The sequence below is a fragment of the Manis pentadactyla genome, chromosome 4, assembly GCF_030020395.1.
Source record: "Manis pentadactyla isolate mManPen7 chromosome 4, mManPen7.hap1, whole genome shotgun sequence".
Classification (NCBI taxonomy): Eukaryota; Metazoa; Chordata; class Mammalia; order Pholidota; family Manidae; genus Manis; species Manis pentadactyla.
The window spans coordinates 101,795,221-101,812,560 of NC_080022.1; the positions used below are offsets into that span (position 1 = coordinate 101,795,221).

Here is a 17,340-nt window from a genome sequence, read left to right on the forward strand (position 1 = left end):
AAATATTCACTATTGTAATTTTCACAAGTGTTTGGATCTTTAAATCTATTAAAATTACTAAATTAATTTATATATGCAACTTCAGAAAACTGATTTTTACTATGCTTAAGCAGCAAATCTTAGCTGAAAAATGCCGATTTGGATTTAGAGATTATGATAGCAACCTGTTTTTTATATATATACACAGACACATGTATAAACACTCATAAACGATGCACAAAGATACAGTAAAATGGTCCCTTGATAGAAAAGCTGTTTTTTATTTAGCTTTTTATTTGACATTACTTTTAAAGCAAATATAAGAACAGGTACCTAACTGATAAAATTGTGTCTATACTCAATAGCTATCCTGCTTAATTTTTCAATCTTATAATCTTTTTAAATACATTGACAAGACACATACACAGATACTTTTGGGTATGTGGTTCAGAATAAACGCAGCCTAATCAGTCTGAATATGGTTTCCACTTCAATAAACATAGTAGTGGGCCTGGTATTTACTCTTAACATAAATAAATTTCTGTTTAAATGAGGCCTATTATAGACATAGTTAGAGAAGTAAATACACCAAAAAAGCTTCAGAGTAGTCAAGCTGCCCATTAACTTACAAGGTTAAGATATTTTTAATAGACTGTGGTTAGACAGTAAGAGAATGATAAAGTCTCAAGAAAGGTTACAGGGGCTTTAGGATTTCTGGTGCCTACACAGATCATTAGTGCTCATATCCTATTCTGTTTGTACAATGTCTTTTATATGCCTTCAAGTTATACTTGCTTGTATGTATCATTCTCAATTGGCAGTAGATCATATGCCATTGCCTGAAAGGTCAGTTCATGCAGGACAGTGGATACAGGATCAAAGCCACGATCAATTATTAGGAGCTGGGAATGAGTTTTACCCTGGAAATAACAAGATAAAATTATCTTAAGAAATGTCAATTTCTTAGTGTGATCACATTTTTAATATCTTAGAAAGCAAAAAGAGACTTTTCTTAAATTCTGTCACATTCTTAAGAATGTGGGATTCTAATAAAACAAAAATCCAAGTGGCACAATAGTGGGAAAAAAGATCACAAAATGAAAAGCTTTCATAATTAAATTAAGAGGCTATACTCAATTATACAATATTGTAAAAAAGTAACATTTGGCTTGCACTAAATCTATTTTCTTAGGAATTCAGCTCCCTAAACACTGAGCTCTTTGTGTTACACATTATGCTAAGCAAGATACATATATATATTATTTCTTATAGTAACCCTGTGAGATAGGTAATATCATCTCTATTTGACAATGACGATATTAAGGCTTAAAATTCAAATCCAGGTCAGCTTCATTCCACAGCTTGTGCTCTTAACCATTATGCTATTTAAAAACATTATATAGTGGATAAAGAAGAATTGGCTTTGTTTTTGAAGTATAGTCGATATACAATCTTATATTAGTTTCAAGTATGCAACGCAGTGGTTCAACAGCTACCCACATTATTAAATACTCACCCAACTAGTGGTTACCAAAAAAAAAGGTTGTCATACACATGCACACACACACAACAGAATATTAGTTATAACAAGAACAAAATATTGCCATTTGCAACAACATGGATGGACCTAGAGGACATTATGCTAAATGAAGTAAGTCAGAGAAAGACAAATACCATATGATTTCACTTATATGTGGAATCTAAATAAAACAAATGAAAAAAAAACAAAACAGAAACAGACTTATAACTACAGAGAACAAACTGGTAAATGCCATAGGAGTGGTACAGGGACAGGCAAAGTAAGGGAAGGGATAAAGAGGTACAAACTTCCACTTATAAAGTAGTAAGTCACAGGGATGAAAAGTATAGAACAGAGAATACAGTCAAATAATATTGTATTAACTTAGTATGATGACAGATGCTAACTGCATTTATTATGGTGAGCATTTCATAATGTATATAACTGTAGAATCACTGTTACACACCTGAAACTAATATTTTATACCAGCTATATTTCAATTAAAAATTAATTCAAAAAATAAAAAAGATATACTAATGCCAGCTAAGATAATAAATTACAATGAAAGCACTGTTAAATTCACAAAAGGTGCTAATCGTTAAACAGTGAATAAAAGTGCTGGGAAAAATTATTGTTAGTATCAGTATCTTCCATACATCATTAAAAAAAGTAATCAGTTCTTTGGATTATTATTCAAAGCAGTAAGAGATTACAACTCAGCAGACAAACATTTTCTATTTGTTTACACATAGCCTATTTATTTGCATGTAGCAGACAGAAGTAATTAACATAGGATCATTAAAAAAATTTTTAATTAACCATTCCCTTATTTAAATAAACCTTGAGATAGTAAAGTATAATGGTTAAGAGAACAGCTTCTGGAATCAGAAAGACCTAGGTATAAGTCCAGCCTTGACCACTTTCTTGTTGTACAACTTTGGACAAGCTGTTTAATTGGTTAGTATCTTAGTATTCTCATTTGTAGAACAAAATATAATCAGAATCTTTGCCTTACTTTATTATGGTGAAGATGAAATGTAATAATGCCATGAAACACTTAGCACAGTGCCTGGCATTTAGTAAGCCCTCAATACATGTAAGTTATGAGTGCTCAGAAACAGAATAGGAAAAGATAGTGCAATGTAAGTGCTCTATTAGGGCTTGGGCTCATGACAGAATGTGGGAGGAATAATCACTTGACCTGAAGAGTCAGGAAAGGCTTCAAAGAGAACACACTTTATCTGGCCCTTGAATGAGGGAAAGGTATCAAGCATTTGAAAGATGTATAATTTTCCAGGCAGAAAGAATGGAAAGGACAAATTATTTTTTGTGTGGGTTGATTCTGCCTTTTCCTTATTGAGATCATGAAGAACTAAAGGGATATTTACTAAAATACTGTTATATCTCTTCCCTCATTCAACCAACATTTACTGATTACTATGTTATGTGTACTGAGCCATTGTTTTCCTAACTACAACCAGAACAACAGCTTTCACCAGACATCTAAACCAAAAACTACTCATTTTAAAGGTCTAAACTAATATTACATCTAAGCTTACACCTCTATGCTAGCTAATCTGTCTGTAAATTTTGTCTTTCTCTCCGTGGCTCTGTCCAAAGAATCCTGTTATCCAAACAACAGACCCGCTCCTCTATCGTGTTTTACTCATTCTTCAAGCTGAAGGGCCTTGGAAGGAACACCTTCCAAGACTCCAGATTAAGCCCCAGCCTATGTTCCCATTACATTCTATGTATTCTTCCCTCATTCTACTTACTACAAAGGATTGTAACTGCTGATTTCCTTGCCTGTCTCCTTTTCTAAACTACCAACAGTCCCTTCCTTTAATTCTTAAGCTACTGTAGTATGGCTTCCTAGCCCTCTGGGACCTCCTCTGTCATTCTCCTCAGGCTCTTCAATCTTTAACCCAAGCCTAAATGCTGGCATTCCCCAAGTCCCAGTATCAGTCTGAGCACTTCATACTACCTTCGTAAGATAGTAACAGCTGCCATTTATTAAACTCCTATATGTGCCAAACACTTGTTAACTTGCCTAATCTTCATACCAACAAAGCAAGGTACCTGTTATCTCATCCACTTTATAGATGAAAATACAACTCAGAGTAAATAATTTGTCCAAGGCTACAGAACTAGTAATAACAGAATAACTATATTAAATGTTTATTCAGTGACAAGCATTATTCTAAGAACTTTACACATTTTAACTCATTTAATCTTCTATTTTATAAAATAGGTATTCTTCTATTACTCCCTAGTTTATAGATGGGAGAACTTAGGCACAGAGAAGTTACAAAATTTGTCCAAATGGACATATCTATGAATTAAATAGCAGAGGCAGGATTTGGATGTGACACTTGCTTCAAAACCCTTATTTACCCCACTAAACCACACTGTCTACTGAAGTTTTCACTACCATCTATATTAATGATTCCCAAATCAATAATGGAAAACTGAACAACAGCTTCTTGGTTTATAAAGAAATAGGATAGACTTTATGCATAATCACTATTTGCCTTTTATACATTACCTTTATTAGGCTCTTTTCATCAATCTTGTAGTAATTTTCAAGTTTTTTTTCAACGAGTTGGGCAAGCTTACTGGCATTATCTAGAGGTTTACTAGAAATGGAAAAAATGTTCAAACAATTATCTTTCTTTCAAGACACTTTATACTACCATAAAGTTGAATTCTAAAACTAATGATGGTGGTGGAGAAAGAGCCTGAACCCACCTCCTCCCATATACATACTGAATCTATACCTACACACAGAGCAATTCATCCATCCTAAGGAAGAACTAAGGCCTATGTGAATGCCTTATACACAAGGGATAAGAAGATTCACATAAAAAATGGCAGATGAGATAGAGATATGTGAAGGAGGGAGCCCCACCCCCAACATGGCCCTGCAACAGGAAGGGATATATCACTGAGGGACTGGAGCATGGATTCACCAGCCCTGGGGCACAGGACAAAAGCCACAGTTTAAAAGACCTGAGGAGCAACCAGACTGTGAAGGAAACCAGTTTCCAGAACTAAAGCATCACCAGGTGGTGGGGGAGCTACCAAAACTCTCTCCAGAAACAGAGGAGCTGGTGAGCACCATTATTTACAACCCTGCTGCACACTGCTAGTGTGGATGGGAGCAGGGTGAGTGTGATTGTTTACATTCCCCCAGCACACTGCTAGTTAGAATGGGAGCAAGGAGAACACCACTATTTACACTCCCCTACCATACTGAAGTGTGGATGGGTCAGAGTGTACTCACACCAGCTCTAGGCACTTGAGCGAGGCAGTCTCCTGGACCCCATCTGCACCCAAACACACCTGCCAGAGATCCAGCAGTCCCACCAAGGCAGCACTAGCAGAGCACCCACAAGGATTCAACCTGCCTGTGCCCCTTCCATCTCCAGATGCCCTCTCAGTGCAGCCCTAGCCAGCACCCACCAGGAAGACCTCCAGACCATGCCCCTCCACTCCCAGTTGTTCCACTAGGGAGGCCTTGGCCTATTGCCCACCTGAAGACCCCTGACTTAAGCCCTGGGAACCCAGGTACTGGGACACCCCATCCCACGCCCACTCAGCCTCCAACCAGACAGCCAAAACCACCAGGCACATGTACGCTACCCAGGGGACATTTTTACATAAAGCCACACCTGCAAGACTGGTTGAGGTCTTTTGCCTAACCTATAAAACAAACACAGAAAGTCAAACAAAATGAGGAGACAGATGAATATGCTTAAAACAAAAGAGCATGACAAAACCTCAGAATAAACTAAATGAATACAAAGTTAAGCAATTTATTGGATAAAGAGTTTTAAGTAATGGTTATAAACATGCTCACCAAACTTGAGAGAACAGTAGATAAACTCAGCGAGAACTTCAACAAAGAGGTAGAAAATATAAAAATAAACCATAAAAGAAGAATACAATAAGTGAAATGAAAAACACACTAGATGGAATCAACAGCAGATTAGAGGATGCAGAAAATGGTTCAGCAAATTGGAAGACAGAGTAATAGAAAACACTCAAGCTTAATAAAAGGGACAAAGAATAAAAATTAATGAGTACAGGTTAAGGGGCCTCTGGGTCAACATAAAACAACCTAACATTTGCATTATTTATAGCTGCAAAAAGGAGGAGGAAGAGAGTAGAGGGTAGAAAGCTTATCTGAAGAAAAAATACCTGAAAACTTTCCTAACCTGGGGAAGGAAATAGGCATTCAAGAAGCAAAGAGAGCCCCAAACTAGATAAAACCAAGGCAGTCTCCACTAAGACATACAATAATTCAAATATCCAAGATCAAAGATAAAGAGAATCTTAAAAGCACAAGAGAAAAGCAATGAGTTATACACATGGGAAACCCAGTAAGGCTAGCAGCTGATTTTTACAGAGGAAACTATAAATCAGAAGGGAGTGGCATGATATATGCAAAGTGCTGAAAGGAAAAAAAAAAACCTACGATAAGAATACTCTACCCAGGAAGGTTATCTATCATTCAGAATTGAAGGAGAGATAAAGAGCTTCCCATATACATACAAGTTAACAGAGTTCACCACCACTAAATCAGTGGTTCTTACAAGAAATGTTAGAGGGACTTCTTTAAGAGGAATAAAATGGTCATAATTAGAAGCAAGAAAATTATGAAAAGAAAAAGTTTTGGTAAAAGCAAACATATAGCAAAGGTAGTAGAGCTGTCACTTAAAAGTTGTATGAAGGTTAAAAGACAAAAGCAGTAAAATCAATTGCTTCTAAAAGCTAATTAAAGGAATCACTAAAAAAAGGTATAAGAAAAGATGTATAAGAAATGTACATAAAATGAGGAGGGGGGATAAAACATGCAGTACTGCCAGAATGCATTCAAACTTCAGTGACCATTAACATAACATAGTTTGCTATATACATAAGATATCATGTACAAACCCCACTGTAACCACAAGCCAAAAACCTGTAATAGACACACCAAATAAAGAGACGGAATACAACCAGAACACTAAAGAAAGTCATCACACACAGGGAAAGAGCAAGAGAAGAAGAAAGGATCAGGGAAGAATGACAACAACAACCAGAAAACATTTAACAAAATGGCAATAAGTATGTATCTATCAATAACTATCTTAAATATAAATGGACTAAATGCTCCAATCAAAAAACATAAGGTGACTAAATTGATGAAAAAGTAAGACCCATCTATATGATGCCTACAAAGACTCAGCTCAGACATGAAGACACAGACAGACTGAAACTACAGGGATGTTAAAAGATATTCCATGCAAACAAAAATGGGGGGAAAAAAGCGGAATAACAGTCCTTATTTCAGATAAAATAAACTTTAAAACAAAGACTGTAATAAGAGACAAAGAAGGACATTATATAATGATTGAGGGTTGAATCCATCATGAAAATATAACAATTATAAATATCCAGCCACCTAACAGAGAAGCACCTAAATACTTAAAAGCCAGTATTAACAGACATGAATGGAGAAACTGACAGCAATACAATAATAGTAGGAGACTTTAACATCCCACTTCCATCAGTATCATCCAGACAGAAAAATCAATAAAAAAACAATGGCTCTGAATGACACATTAGACCAAATGTACTTAATAGTTATATACAGAACATTACATCCAAAAGCAGAATACATTCTTTCCAAGTGCACATGGAATATTCTTCAGGATAGATCATGTTATGCCACAAAAGAAGTCTTAATAAACTAAAGAACACTGAAATAATACCAAGCATCTTTTTAATCCCAACTATATGAAACTAAAAATCAATTACAAAAAAAAAACTGGAGAGGGGGCGGAAGATGGCGGCGTGAGTAGAGCAGCGGAAATCTCCTCCCAAAACAACATATATCTATGAAAATATAACAAAGACAACCCTTCCTAGAATAAAGACCAGAGGACACAGGACAATATCCAGACCACATCCGCACTTGAGAGAACCCAGCGCCTCGTGAAGGGGGTAAGATACAAGCCCCGGCCCCGCGGGAGCCAAGCGCCTCTCCCCTCAGCTCCCGGCGGGAGAAGAACAGGCAGGCAGAGCAGGAGGGAGACGGAGCCCAGGACTGCCGAACACACAGCCCCAGCCATCCGGGCCAGAGTGCAGACACAGTACGTGCGTGGGGGGACCCTGGATACTAGGAAAACAGGGCAGCAAGAACAGTGAGCGGGCACTGGAGGCCGGGTGTCGGAGGACATAAGAAAAGTGCGCGACCATTTTTTTTTTTTGCTTTTTTGCTGTTTTGTTTTGGTGAGCGCTTTTTGGAAGTCTTAAAGGGATAGGGACCCCAATACTAGGGAAACAGGGCAGAAAGACCGGTGAGCAGAGGCCTGAGGCTGGAACCGGAGAATAAAGAAAAACGAACGACAACCTTTTTTTTTTTTTAATTTAAAAATTCTTTTCTTTTTTTTTCTTTTTTTTTTTTTTTTTGGTGGTCGTTGTTTTGTTTTGTTTTGGCGGGTGCTTTTTCGAAGTCTTAAAGGGGCAGGGCGGGTCACTTAATCCAGAGGTAGGGAATCCAGGGACCTCTGGGCACCCTAACCCCTGGGCTGCAGGGAGCAGGGAGGCCCCTGACGGAGATAAACAGCCTCCCAGCAGCTCCTGCTCCAACGCGACTCCACCATCTTGGAGTAGCTGCCTGAGCCAGGCCACGCCCACAGCAACAGCGGAGATTAACTCCATAGCAACCGGGCAGGAAGCAGAAACCCTGTCTGCGCCCAGCTGCACAGCACAAGCCACTAGAGGTCGCTGTTCTCCCAGGAGAGGAGGGCCACAAACCAACAAGAAAGGAAGTCCTTCCAGCCATCACTCGTCCCAGTTCTGCAGACTATTCCTATCACCATGAAAAGGCAAAGCTACAGGCAGACAAAGATCACAGAGACAACACCAGAGAAGGAGACAGACCTAACCAGTCTTCCTGAAAAAGAATTCAAAATAAGAATCATAAACATGCTGACACAGATGCAGAGAAATACGCAAGAGAAATGGGATGAAGTCTGGAAGGAGATCACAGATGCCAGAAAGGAGATCGCAGAAATGAAACAATCTCTGGAAGAGTTTATAAGCAGAATGGATAGGATGCAAGAGGCCATTGATGGAATTGAAATCAGAGAACAGGAACGCATAGAAGCTGACATAGAGAGAGACAAAAGGATCTCCAGGAATGAAACAATATTAAGAGAACTGTGTGACCAATCTAAAAGGAACAATATCCATATTATAGGGGTCCCAGAAGAAGAAGAGAGAGGAAAAGAGATGGAAAGTATCTTAGAAGAAATAATTGCTGAAAACTTCCCCACACTGGGGGAGGAAGTAATCGAACAGACCACGAAAATACACAGAACCCCCAACAGAAAGGATCCAAGAAGGACAACACCAAGACACATAATAATTAAAATGGCAAAGATCAAGGACAAGGAAAGAGTGTTAAAGGCAGCTAGAGAGAAAAAGGTCACCTATAAAGGGAAACCCATCAGGCTAACGTCAGATTTCTCAACAGAAACCCTACAGGCCAGAAGAGAATGGCATGATACATTTAATACAATGAAACAGAAGGGCCTTGAACCAAGGATACTGTATCCAGCACGACTATCATTCAAATATGACGGTGGCATTAAACAATTCCCAGACAAACAAAAGCTGAGGGAATTTGCTTTCCACAAACCACCTCTACAGAACATCTTACAGGGACTGCTCTAGATGGGAGCACTCCTAGACAGAGCACAGCACAAAACACCCAACATATGAAGAATCGAGGAGGAGGAACAAGAAGGGAGAGAAGAAAAGAATCTCCAGACAGTGTATATAACAGCTCAATAAGCGAGCTAAGTTAGGCAGTAAGATACTAAAGAGGCTAACCTTGAACCTTTGGTAACCACGAATTTAAAGCCTGCAATGGCAATAAGTACATATCTTTCAATAGTCACCCTAAATGTTAATGGGCTGAATGCACCAATCAAAAGACACAGAGTAACAGAATGGATAAAAAAGCAAGACCCATCTATATGCTGCTTACAAGAAACTCACCTCAAACCCAAAGACATGTACAGACTAAAAGTCAAGGGATGGAAAAACATATTTCAAGCAAACAACAGTGAGAAGAAAGCAGGGGTTGCAGTACTAATATCAGACAAAATAGACTTCAAAACAAAGAAAGTAACAAGAGATAAAGAAGGACACTACTTAATGATAAAGGGCTCAGTCAAACAAGAGGATATAACCATTCTAAATATATATGCACCCAACACAGGAGCACCAGAATATGTGAAACAAATACTAACAGAAATAAAAGGGGGATATAGACTGCAATGCATTCATTCTAGGAGACTTCAACACACCACTCACCCCAAAGGATAGATCCACTGGGCAACAAATAAGTAAGGACACGGAAGCACTGAACAACACAGTAGAGCAGATGGACCTAATAGACATCTACAGAACTCTACATCCAAAAGCAGCGGGATATACATTTTTCTCAAGTGCACATGGAACATTCTCCAGAATAGACCACATACTAGGCCTCAAAAAGAGCCTCAGAAAATTCCAAAAGATTGAAATCCTACCAACCAACTTTTCAGACCACAAAGGCATAAAACTAGAAATAAACTGTTCAAATAAAGCAAAGAGGCTCACAAACACATGGAGGCTTAACAACACGCTCCTAAATAATCAATGGATCAATGACCAAATCAAAATGGAGATCCAGCAATATATGGAAACAAACGACAACAACAACACTAAGCCCCAACTTCTGTGGGACACAGCAAAAGCAGTCTTAAGAGGAAAGTATATAGCAATCCAAGCATATTTAAAAAAGGAAGAGCAATCCCAAATGAATGGTCTAAGGTCACAATTATAGAAATTGGAAAAAGAAGAACAGATGAGGCCTAAGGTCAGCAGAAGGAGGGACATAATAAAGATCAGAGAAGAAATAAATAAAATTGAGAAGAATAAAACAATAGCAAAAATCAATGAAAGCAAGAGCTGGTTCGTCGAGAAAATAAACAAAATAGATAAGCCTCTAGCCAGACTTATTAAGAAGAAAAGAGAGTCAACACAAATCAACAGTATCAGAAATGAGAAAGGAAAAATCAGGACGGACCCCACGGACATGCAAAGAATTATTGGAGACTACTATGAAAACCTATATGCTAACAGGCTGGGAAACCTAGGAGAAATGGACAACTTCCGAGAAAAATACAACCTTCCAAGATTGACCCAGGAAGAAACAGAAAATCTAAACAGACCAATTACCAGCAACGAAATTGAAGCGGTAATCAAAAAACTACCAAAGAACAAAAACCCTGGCCAGATGGATTTACCTCGGAATTTTATCAGACATACAGGGAAGACATAATACCCATTCTCCTTAAAGTTTTCCAAAAAATAGAGGAGGAGGGGATACTCCCAAACTCATTCTATGAAGCTAACATCACCCTAATACCAAAACCAGGCAAAGACACCACCAAAAAAGAAAACTACAGACCAATATCCCTGATGAACGTAGATGCAAAAATACTCAACAAAATATTAGCAAACCGAATTCAAAAATACATCAAAAGGATCATACACCATGACCAAGTGGGATTCATCCCAGGGATGCAAGGATGGTAAAACATTCGAAAGTCCATCAACATCATCCACCACATCAACAAAAAGAAAGACAAAAACCACATGATCATCTCCATAGATGCTGAAAAAGCATTTGACAAAGTTCAACATCCATTCATGTTAAAAACTCTCAGCATAATGGGAATAGAGGGCAAGTGCCTCAACATAATAAAGGCCATCTATGATAAACCCACAGCCAACATTATATTGAACAGCGAGAAGCTGAAAGCGTTTCCTCTGAGATCGGGAACTAGACAGGGATGCCCACTCTCCCCACTGTTATTTAACATAGCACTGGAGGTCCTAGCCACGGCAATCAGACAAAACAAAGAAATACAAGAAATCCAGATTGGTAAAGAAGAAGTTAAACTGTCACTATTTGCAGATGACATGATACTGTACATAAAAAACCCTAAAGACTCCACCCCAAAACTACTAGAACTGATATCGGAATACAGCAAAGTTGCAGGATACAAAATCAACACACAGAAATCTGTGGCTTTCCTATATACTAACAATGAACCAACAGAAAGAGAAATCAGGAAAACAACTCCATTCACAATTGCATCAAAAAAACAAAATACCTAGGAATTAACCTAACCAAAGAAGTGAAAGACTTATACTCTGAAAACTACAAGTCACTCTTAAGAGAAATTAAAGGGGACACTAACAGATGGAAACTCATCCCATGCTCGTGGCTAGGAAGAATTAATATCGTCAAAATGGCCATCCTGCCCAAAGCAATATACAGATTTGATGCAATCCCTATGAAACTACCAGCAATATTCTTCAATGAACTGGAACAAATAATTCAAAAATTCATATGGAAACACCAAAGACCCCGAATAGCCAAAGCAATCCTGAGAAAGAAGAATAAAGTAGGGGGGATCTCACTCCCCAACTTCAAGCTCTACTATAAAGCCATAGTAATCAAGACAATTTGGTACTGGCACAAGAGCAGAGCCACAGACCAATGGAACAGACTAGAGAATCCAGACATTAACCCAGACATATATGGTGAATTAATATTTGATAAAGGAGCCATGGACATACAATGGCAAAATGACAGTCTCTTCAACAGGTGGTGCTGGCAAAACTGGACAGCTACATGTAGGAGAATGAAACTGGACCATTGTCTAACCCCATATACAAAAGTAAACTCAAAATGGATCAAAGACCTGAATGTAAGCCATGAAACCATTAAACTCTTGGAAGAAAACATAGGCAAAAACCTCTTAGACATAAACATGAGTGACCTCTTCTTGAACATATCTCCCCGGGCAAGGAAAACAACAGCAAAAATGAGTAAGTGGGACTATATTAAGCTGAAAAGCTTCTGTACAGCAAAAGACACCATCAATAGAACAAAAAGGATCCCTACAGTATGGGAGAATATATTTGAAAATGACACATCGATAAAGGCTTGACGTCCAGAATATATAAAGAGCTCACACGTCTCAACAAACAAAAAACAAATAACCCAATTAAAAAATGGGCAGAGGAACTGAACAGACAGTTCTCCAAAAAAGAAATACAGATGGCCAACAGACACATGAAAAGATGCTCCACATCGCTAATTATCAGAGAAATGCAAATTAAAACTACAATGAGGTATCACCTCACACCAGTAAGGATGGCTGTCATCCAAAAGACAAACAACAACAAATGTTGGCGAGGCTGTGGAGAAAGGGGAACCCTCCTACACTGCTGGTGGGAATGTAAGTTAGTTCAACCATTGTGGAAAGCAGTATGGAGGTACATCAAAATGCTCAAAACAGACTTACCATTTGACCCAGGAATTCCACTCCTAGGAATTTACCCTAAGAACACAGCAATCAAGTTTGAGAAAGACAGATGCACCCCTATGTTTATCGCAGCACTATTTACAATAGCCAAGAATTGGAAGCAACCTAAATGTCCATCGATAGATGAATGGATAAAGAAGAGGTGGTACATATACACAATGGAATACTACTCAGCCATAAGAAAAGGGCAAATCCAAACATTTGCAGCAACATGGATGGAGCTGGAGGATATTATGCTCAGTGAAACAAGCCAAGCGGAGAAAGAGAAATACCAAATGATTTCACTTATCTGTGGAATATAAGAACAAAGGAAAAACTGAAGGAACAAAACAGCACCAGAATCACAGAACTCAAGAATGGACTAACAGGTACCAAAGGGAAAGGGACTGGGGAGGATGGGTGGGTAGGGAGGGATAAGTGGGGGGAGAGGTAGGAGGGTATTAAGATTAACATGCATGGGGGTAGGAGAAAAGGGAGGGCTGTACAACACAGAGAAGGCAAGTAGGGATTCTACAACATTTTGCTATGCTGATGGACAGTGACTGTAAAGGGGTTTATAGGGGAGACCTGGTATAGGGGAGAGCCTAGTAAACATAATATTCATCATGTAAGTGTAGATTAGTGATACCAAAAAAAAAAAGGGCAGTTCCTGTGTGGTAACCTCCAATGAGTTCTACACAAGGGTATAAAGGGCATATAAAAGTGTAGGCAAAGCGTCTGTTTGCGTCTATACAGAAGATCAAAGCCTAATTGGGCTACCCCGAAAATGAACTAAGATACGATATGAAAGAGAACTTCCAACATCAGCACTCTCTGGAAGACTCATGCCAGAAGATGATCATCAAAAAACCCCAACAAAGATCCACGCACTGCTACAGCTGTAGATGCACTCATCCCACCAGCTCCTGGACTTGCCATGGGAATGAGGAAGGAAATATCTAAGCTGGCCTGTGCATACAGTAAAACAACAAATTTGACTGGATCTATACTGTTGGAACTCAACCAAGAATTAGGAGAAGTGCAAATTGTAGCGCTCCAAAATCTTACAACTACAGACTATTTACTGTTAAAAGAACATAAGGGATGTGAACATTCCCCAGGAATGGGTTGTTTTAATTTGTCTGATTTCTCTCAGACTGTTCAAGTTCAGTTGGACAATATCCACCATATCATAGATAAGTTTTCACAAATACCTAAGGTGCCTAACTGGTTTTCTTGGTTTCACTGGAGATGGCTGGTTATTACAGGTATGCTTTGGTTATGTATCTATACTCCTATTATGTTAATGTGTGTGCACAATTTAATTAGTAGTTTAAAACCTATACATGCTGAAGTTACTCTACAAGAAGATATGTCAAAGAAATAATCAATCTTCCCAGGTTTTCTTCCGCCTGCTACTTCTATAGCTTTTCTTCTTCCTTCCTAATTACAACCCTTAAATAGAATTCGTGCCTCATATCAAAGTTACCGAGTATCATAATTCTTCCAAGTGGTAAAGATACCTCAAGACAAATGCTGGGCATAGAAGCCACAGGGCATAAATATGCAAAGAAGTAAAAAGCTAACCTTTTCAAACAGTAAGGCTTCTCTCTCACTTACCAACTTCACATTTCCCTGTATGGCCCCGGAAGATGACTGGTTAGCCAGAGACGGGTAAGATTCCTCAAGGGAGGAACAACCTAAGACAGGCACAGTCGCAGGGGGGCCATCAGGTGAGAAATTGGGGATCAACAGAGGTGAGGCTTAGAACCTCAGCCCCCCTGTTCTGAGAGAAATCTTCTGCATACGTGGATGTTTTATTGCCCTTGTCCAGCTTGGATTAACACATAGTCTACAGGCACACACCTGATCATCTACATTTGCTCTCTTACAACACTAAACTATGTTTTCTACCTTTATCTTGTATCTACCTACCACTTCAGCATTTTATTAAAAATAATAATAATAAAGAGAGAAATGTGGTATCCACATATAAATCAAGTATAAAAACCAAATGAGTATTCATATTTGAACTGACTGTTTATAGTTTATAATGCACGAGCAAAACCGAAAGTTTCTGTGATGACTGCCCTTGTACTGTTCACTATGTAACTTATTCATTATGTAAGAATTTGTTCTACATGTAAGAACTTGTTTGTTATGCCTCAGAAGATTGGAGACTGACAAAAATTAGGCTTGGGGTGGATTAATGATTGTGCATTGAGCATTGACTCCCCTATACCGAATTTTATTGTCGTTAACAACCATTTGATCAATAAATATGAGAGATGCCCTCACAAAAAAAATAATTAATTAATTAATTAATTATAAATAAAAAAGGACAGACTTCCAATGGTAAAATAAATAAGTAACCGGGATGTAATGTATAGCATAAGGAATATAGTCAAGATATTGTAACAGCTTGGTAGGAGGAAATCTGGAACCTAGAATTATGTATATAAATGTTTTATCACTGTGTTGTACACTTGAAACTAATGTAATGTAATACTGTGCGTCAACTACCCTTCAATAAAAAATAATTATTTAAAAAAAAAAAAACTGGAAAAAACCTGGAGGATAAATAGCATGCTACTAAACAACGAATGTATCAGTGAAGAAATCAAAGAGGAAATAAAAAATACTTAGGGAATAACAAAAACAGAAATGCAACAGTTCAAAATCTTTGGGATGCAGCAAAAGCAGTTCTAAGAGGGAAGTTCATAGCAATACAGGCCTATCTCAAGAAACAAAAAACTCAAGTAAACAAACTAACACTACATCTAAATGAAACAGAAAAAGAAGAACAAGGAGAGCCCAAACAAAGTCAGTAGAAGGAAGGAAATAATAAAGATCAGAATGGGAATAAAAGGAAATAGAGACTAAAAACAATACAAAATGAAACTAAGAGACAATAAATAAAAGTGTCAAACTGTTAGCTAGACTCATGAAGACAAAAAGTGAGGCCTCAAATCAGAAATCAAAGACGAGTTACAACTGATACCACAGAAATAGTTATAAGAGATTACTACAAGAAGTTATATGCCAACAAATTGGACAACCTAGAAGAAATGGATAAATTCCTAGAAACATACAATCTTCTAAAAATGAACCAGGAAGAACAGAAACTCTAAACAGATCAATTACAAGTAATGAAACTGAATCATTAATCAAAATGCTCCCAACAAACAAAACTCCAGGAACAGATGGCTTCACAGAAGAATTCTACCAAACATTTAAAGAAGAGTTAAAAACTATCAGTCTCAAACAATTCTAAAACACTGCACAGGAAGGAAAGCTTCCAAATGCATTCTGTGAGGCCAGCATCACCTTGAAACCAAAACCAAAGATACTACAAAAAAAAGAAAATTACAGACCAATATCATTCATGAATATAGATGCAAAAAATCCTCAATAAAATATTAGCAAACCAAATTCAAATATATATTAAGAGGATCACTATGACAATGTGGGCTCCATTAAGAGGATCACTATGACGATGTGGGCTCTATTCCAGGTATTCAATACCTGCAAATCACAATCAATGTGATATACCACACTAACAAAAGGAAGGATAAGAACCACATGATCATCTAATCAGATGTTGAAAATGATTTGACAAATTCAGCATTCATTCATAATAAAAACTCTCAACAAAGTGGGTAAAGAGGGAACGTATCTTAACATAATAAAGGCCACGTATGACAAACTCACAGCTAACATCATACTCAAAGCTGAAAGCTTTTCCTCTAAGATCAGGAACAAGACAAGTATGCCCACACTCACCACTGGATTCAACACAGTAGTGGAAGTCCTAGTCACAGCACTCAGACAAGAAAAATAAATGAAAGGCATCCAAATCGGTAAGAAGTAAAACTGTCACTCTACAGATGACATACTATCATACTATCTATAGAAAACCTTAGAGATGCCACCAAAAGGCTATTAGAATTAATAAGTAAATTCAGTAAGTTAGCAGGATACAAAAATCAACATACAGAAATCTGTGGCATTTCTATATACAAATAACTACCAATCCCACTTACAAGAACATCAAAAAGAATAAAATACCTATGAATAAATCTAACCAAAGAGGTGACAGACCTGGACTCTGAAAACTATTAGACATTGATGAAAGAAGTTGAGGACAACAAAAATAACAGAAAGACAGACATTCCATTTTCATGGATAGGAAGAATTAACATTGTTAAAATGGCCACAGTGACCAAAGCAACCTACAGATTCAGTGCAATCCCATTAAAATACCAATAGCATTTTTCACAGAACTGGAGCAAATAATCCTAAAAATTTGTATGGAGCCACAAAAGACCCAAATAGCCAAAGCAATCTTGAGAAAGAACAATAAAGCTGGGGGTATCATACTCCCTGATCTCAAACTATACTACAAAGCTACAGTGATCAAAA

General features: G+C 37.8%; 1 protein-coding gene and 1 long non-coding RNA gene across 3 annotated transcripts in view; one reads left to right on the forward strand and one right to left on the reverse strand.

The window, feature by feature from the left end:
* LOC130683393 (uncharacterized) overlaps positions 1-17,340 on the forward strand; it is a 106,006-nt gene that overhangs the window by 68,301 nt on the left and 20,365 nt on the right. The gene's annotated exons all lie outside the window — the stretch shown is intronic.
* STXBP3 (syntaxin binding protein 3) overlaps positions 1-17,340 on the reverse strand; it is an 81,056-nt gene that overhangs the window by 24,985 nt on the left and 38,731 nt on the right. Inside the window, exons 8-9 of the mRNA XM_036916630.2 lie at positions 4,044-4,134; positions 775-899 (exon numbers count right to left, since the gene is read on the reverse strand). Of these exons, the coding sequence (XP_036772525.1) occupies positions 775-899; positions 4,044-4,134 (216 nt within the window). The remainder of the gene's footprint in view (positions 1-774; positions 900-4,043; positions 4,135-17,340) is intronic.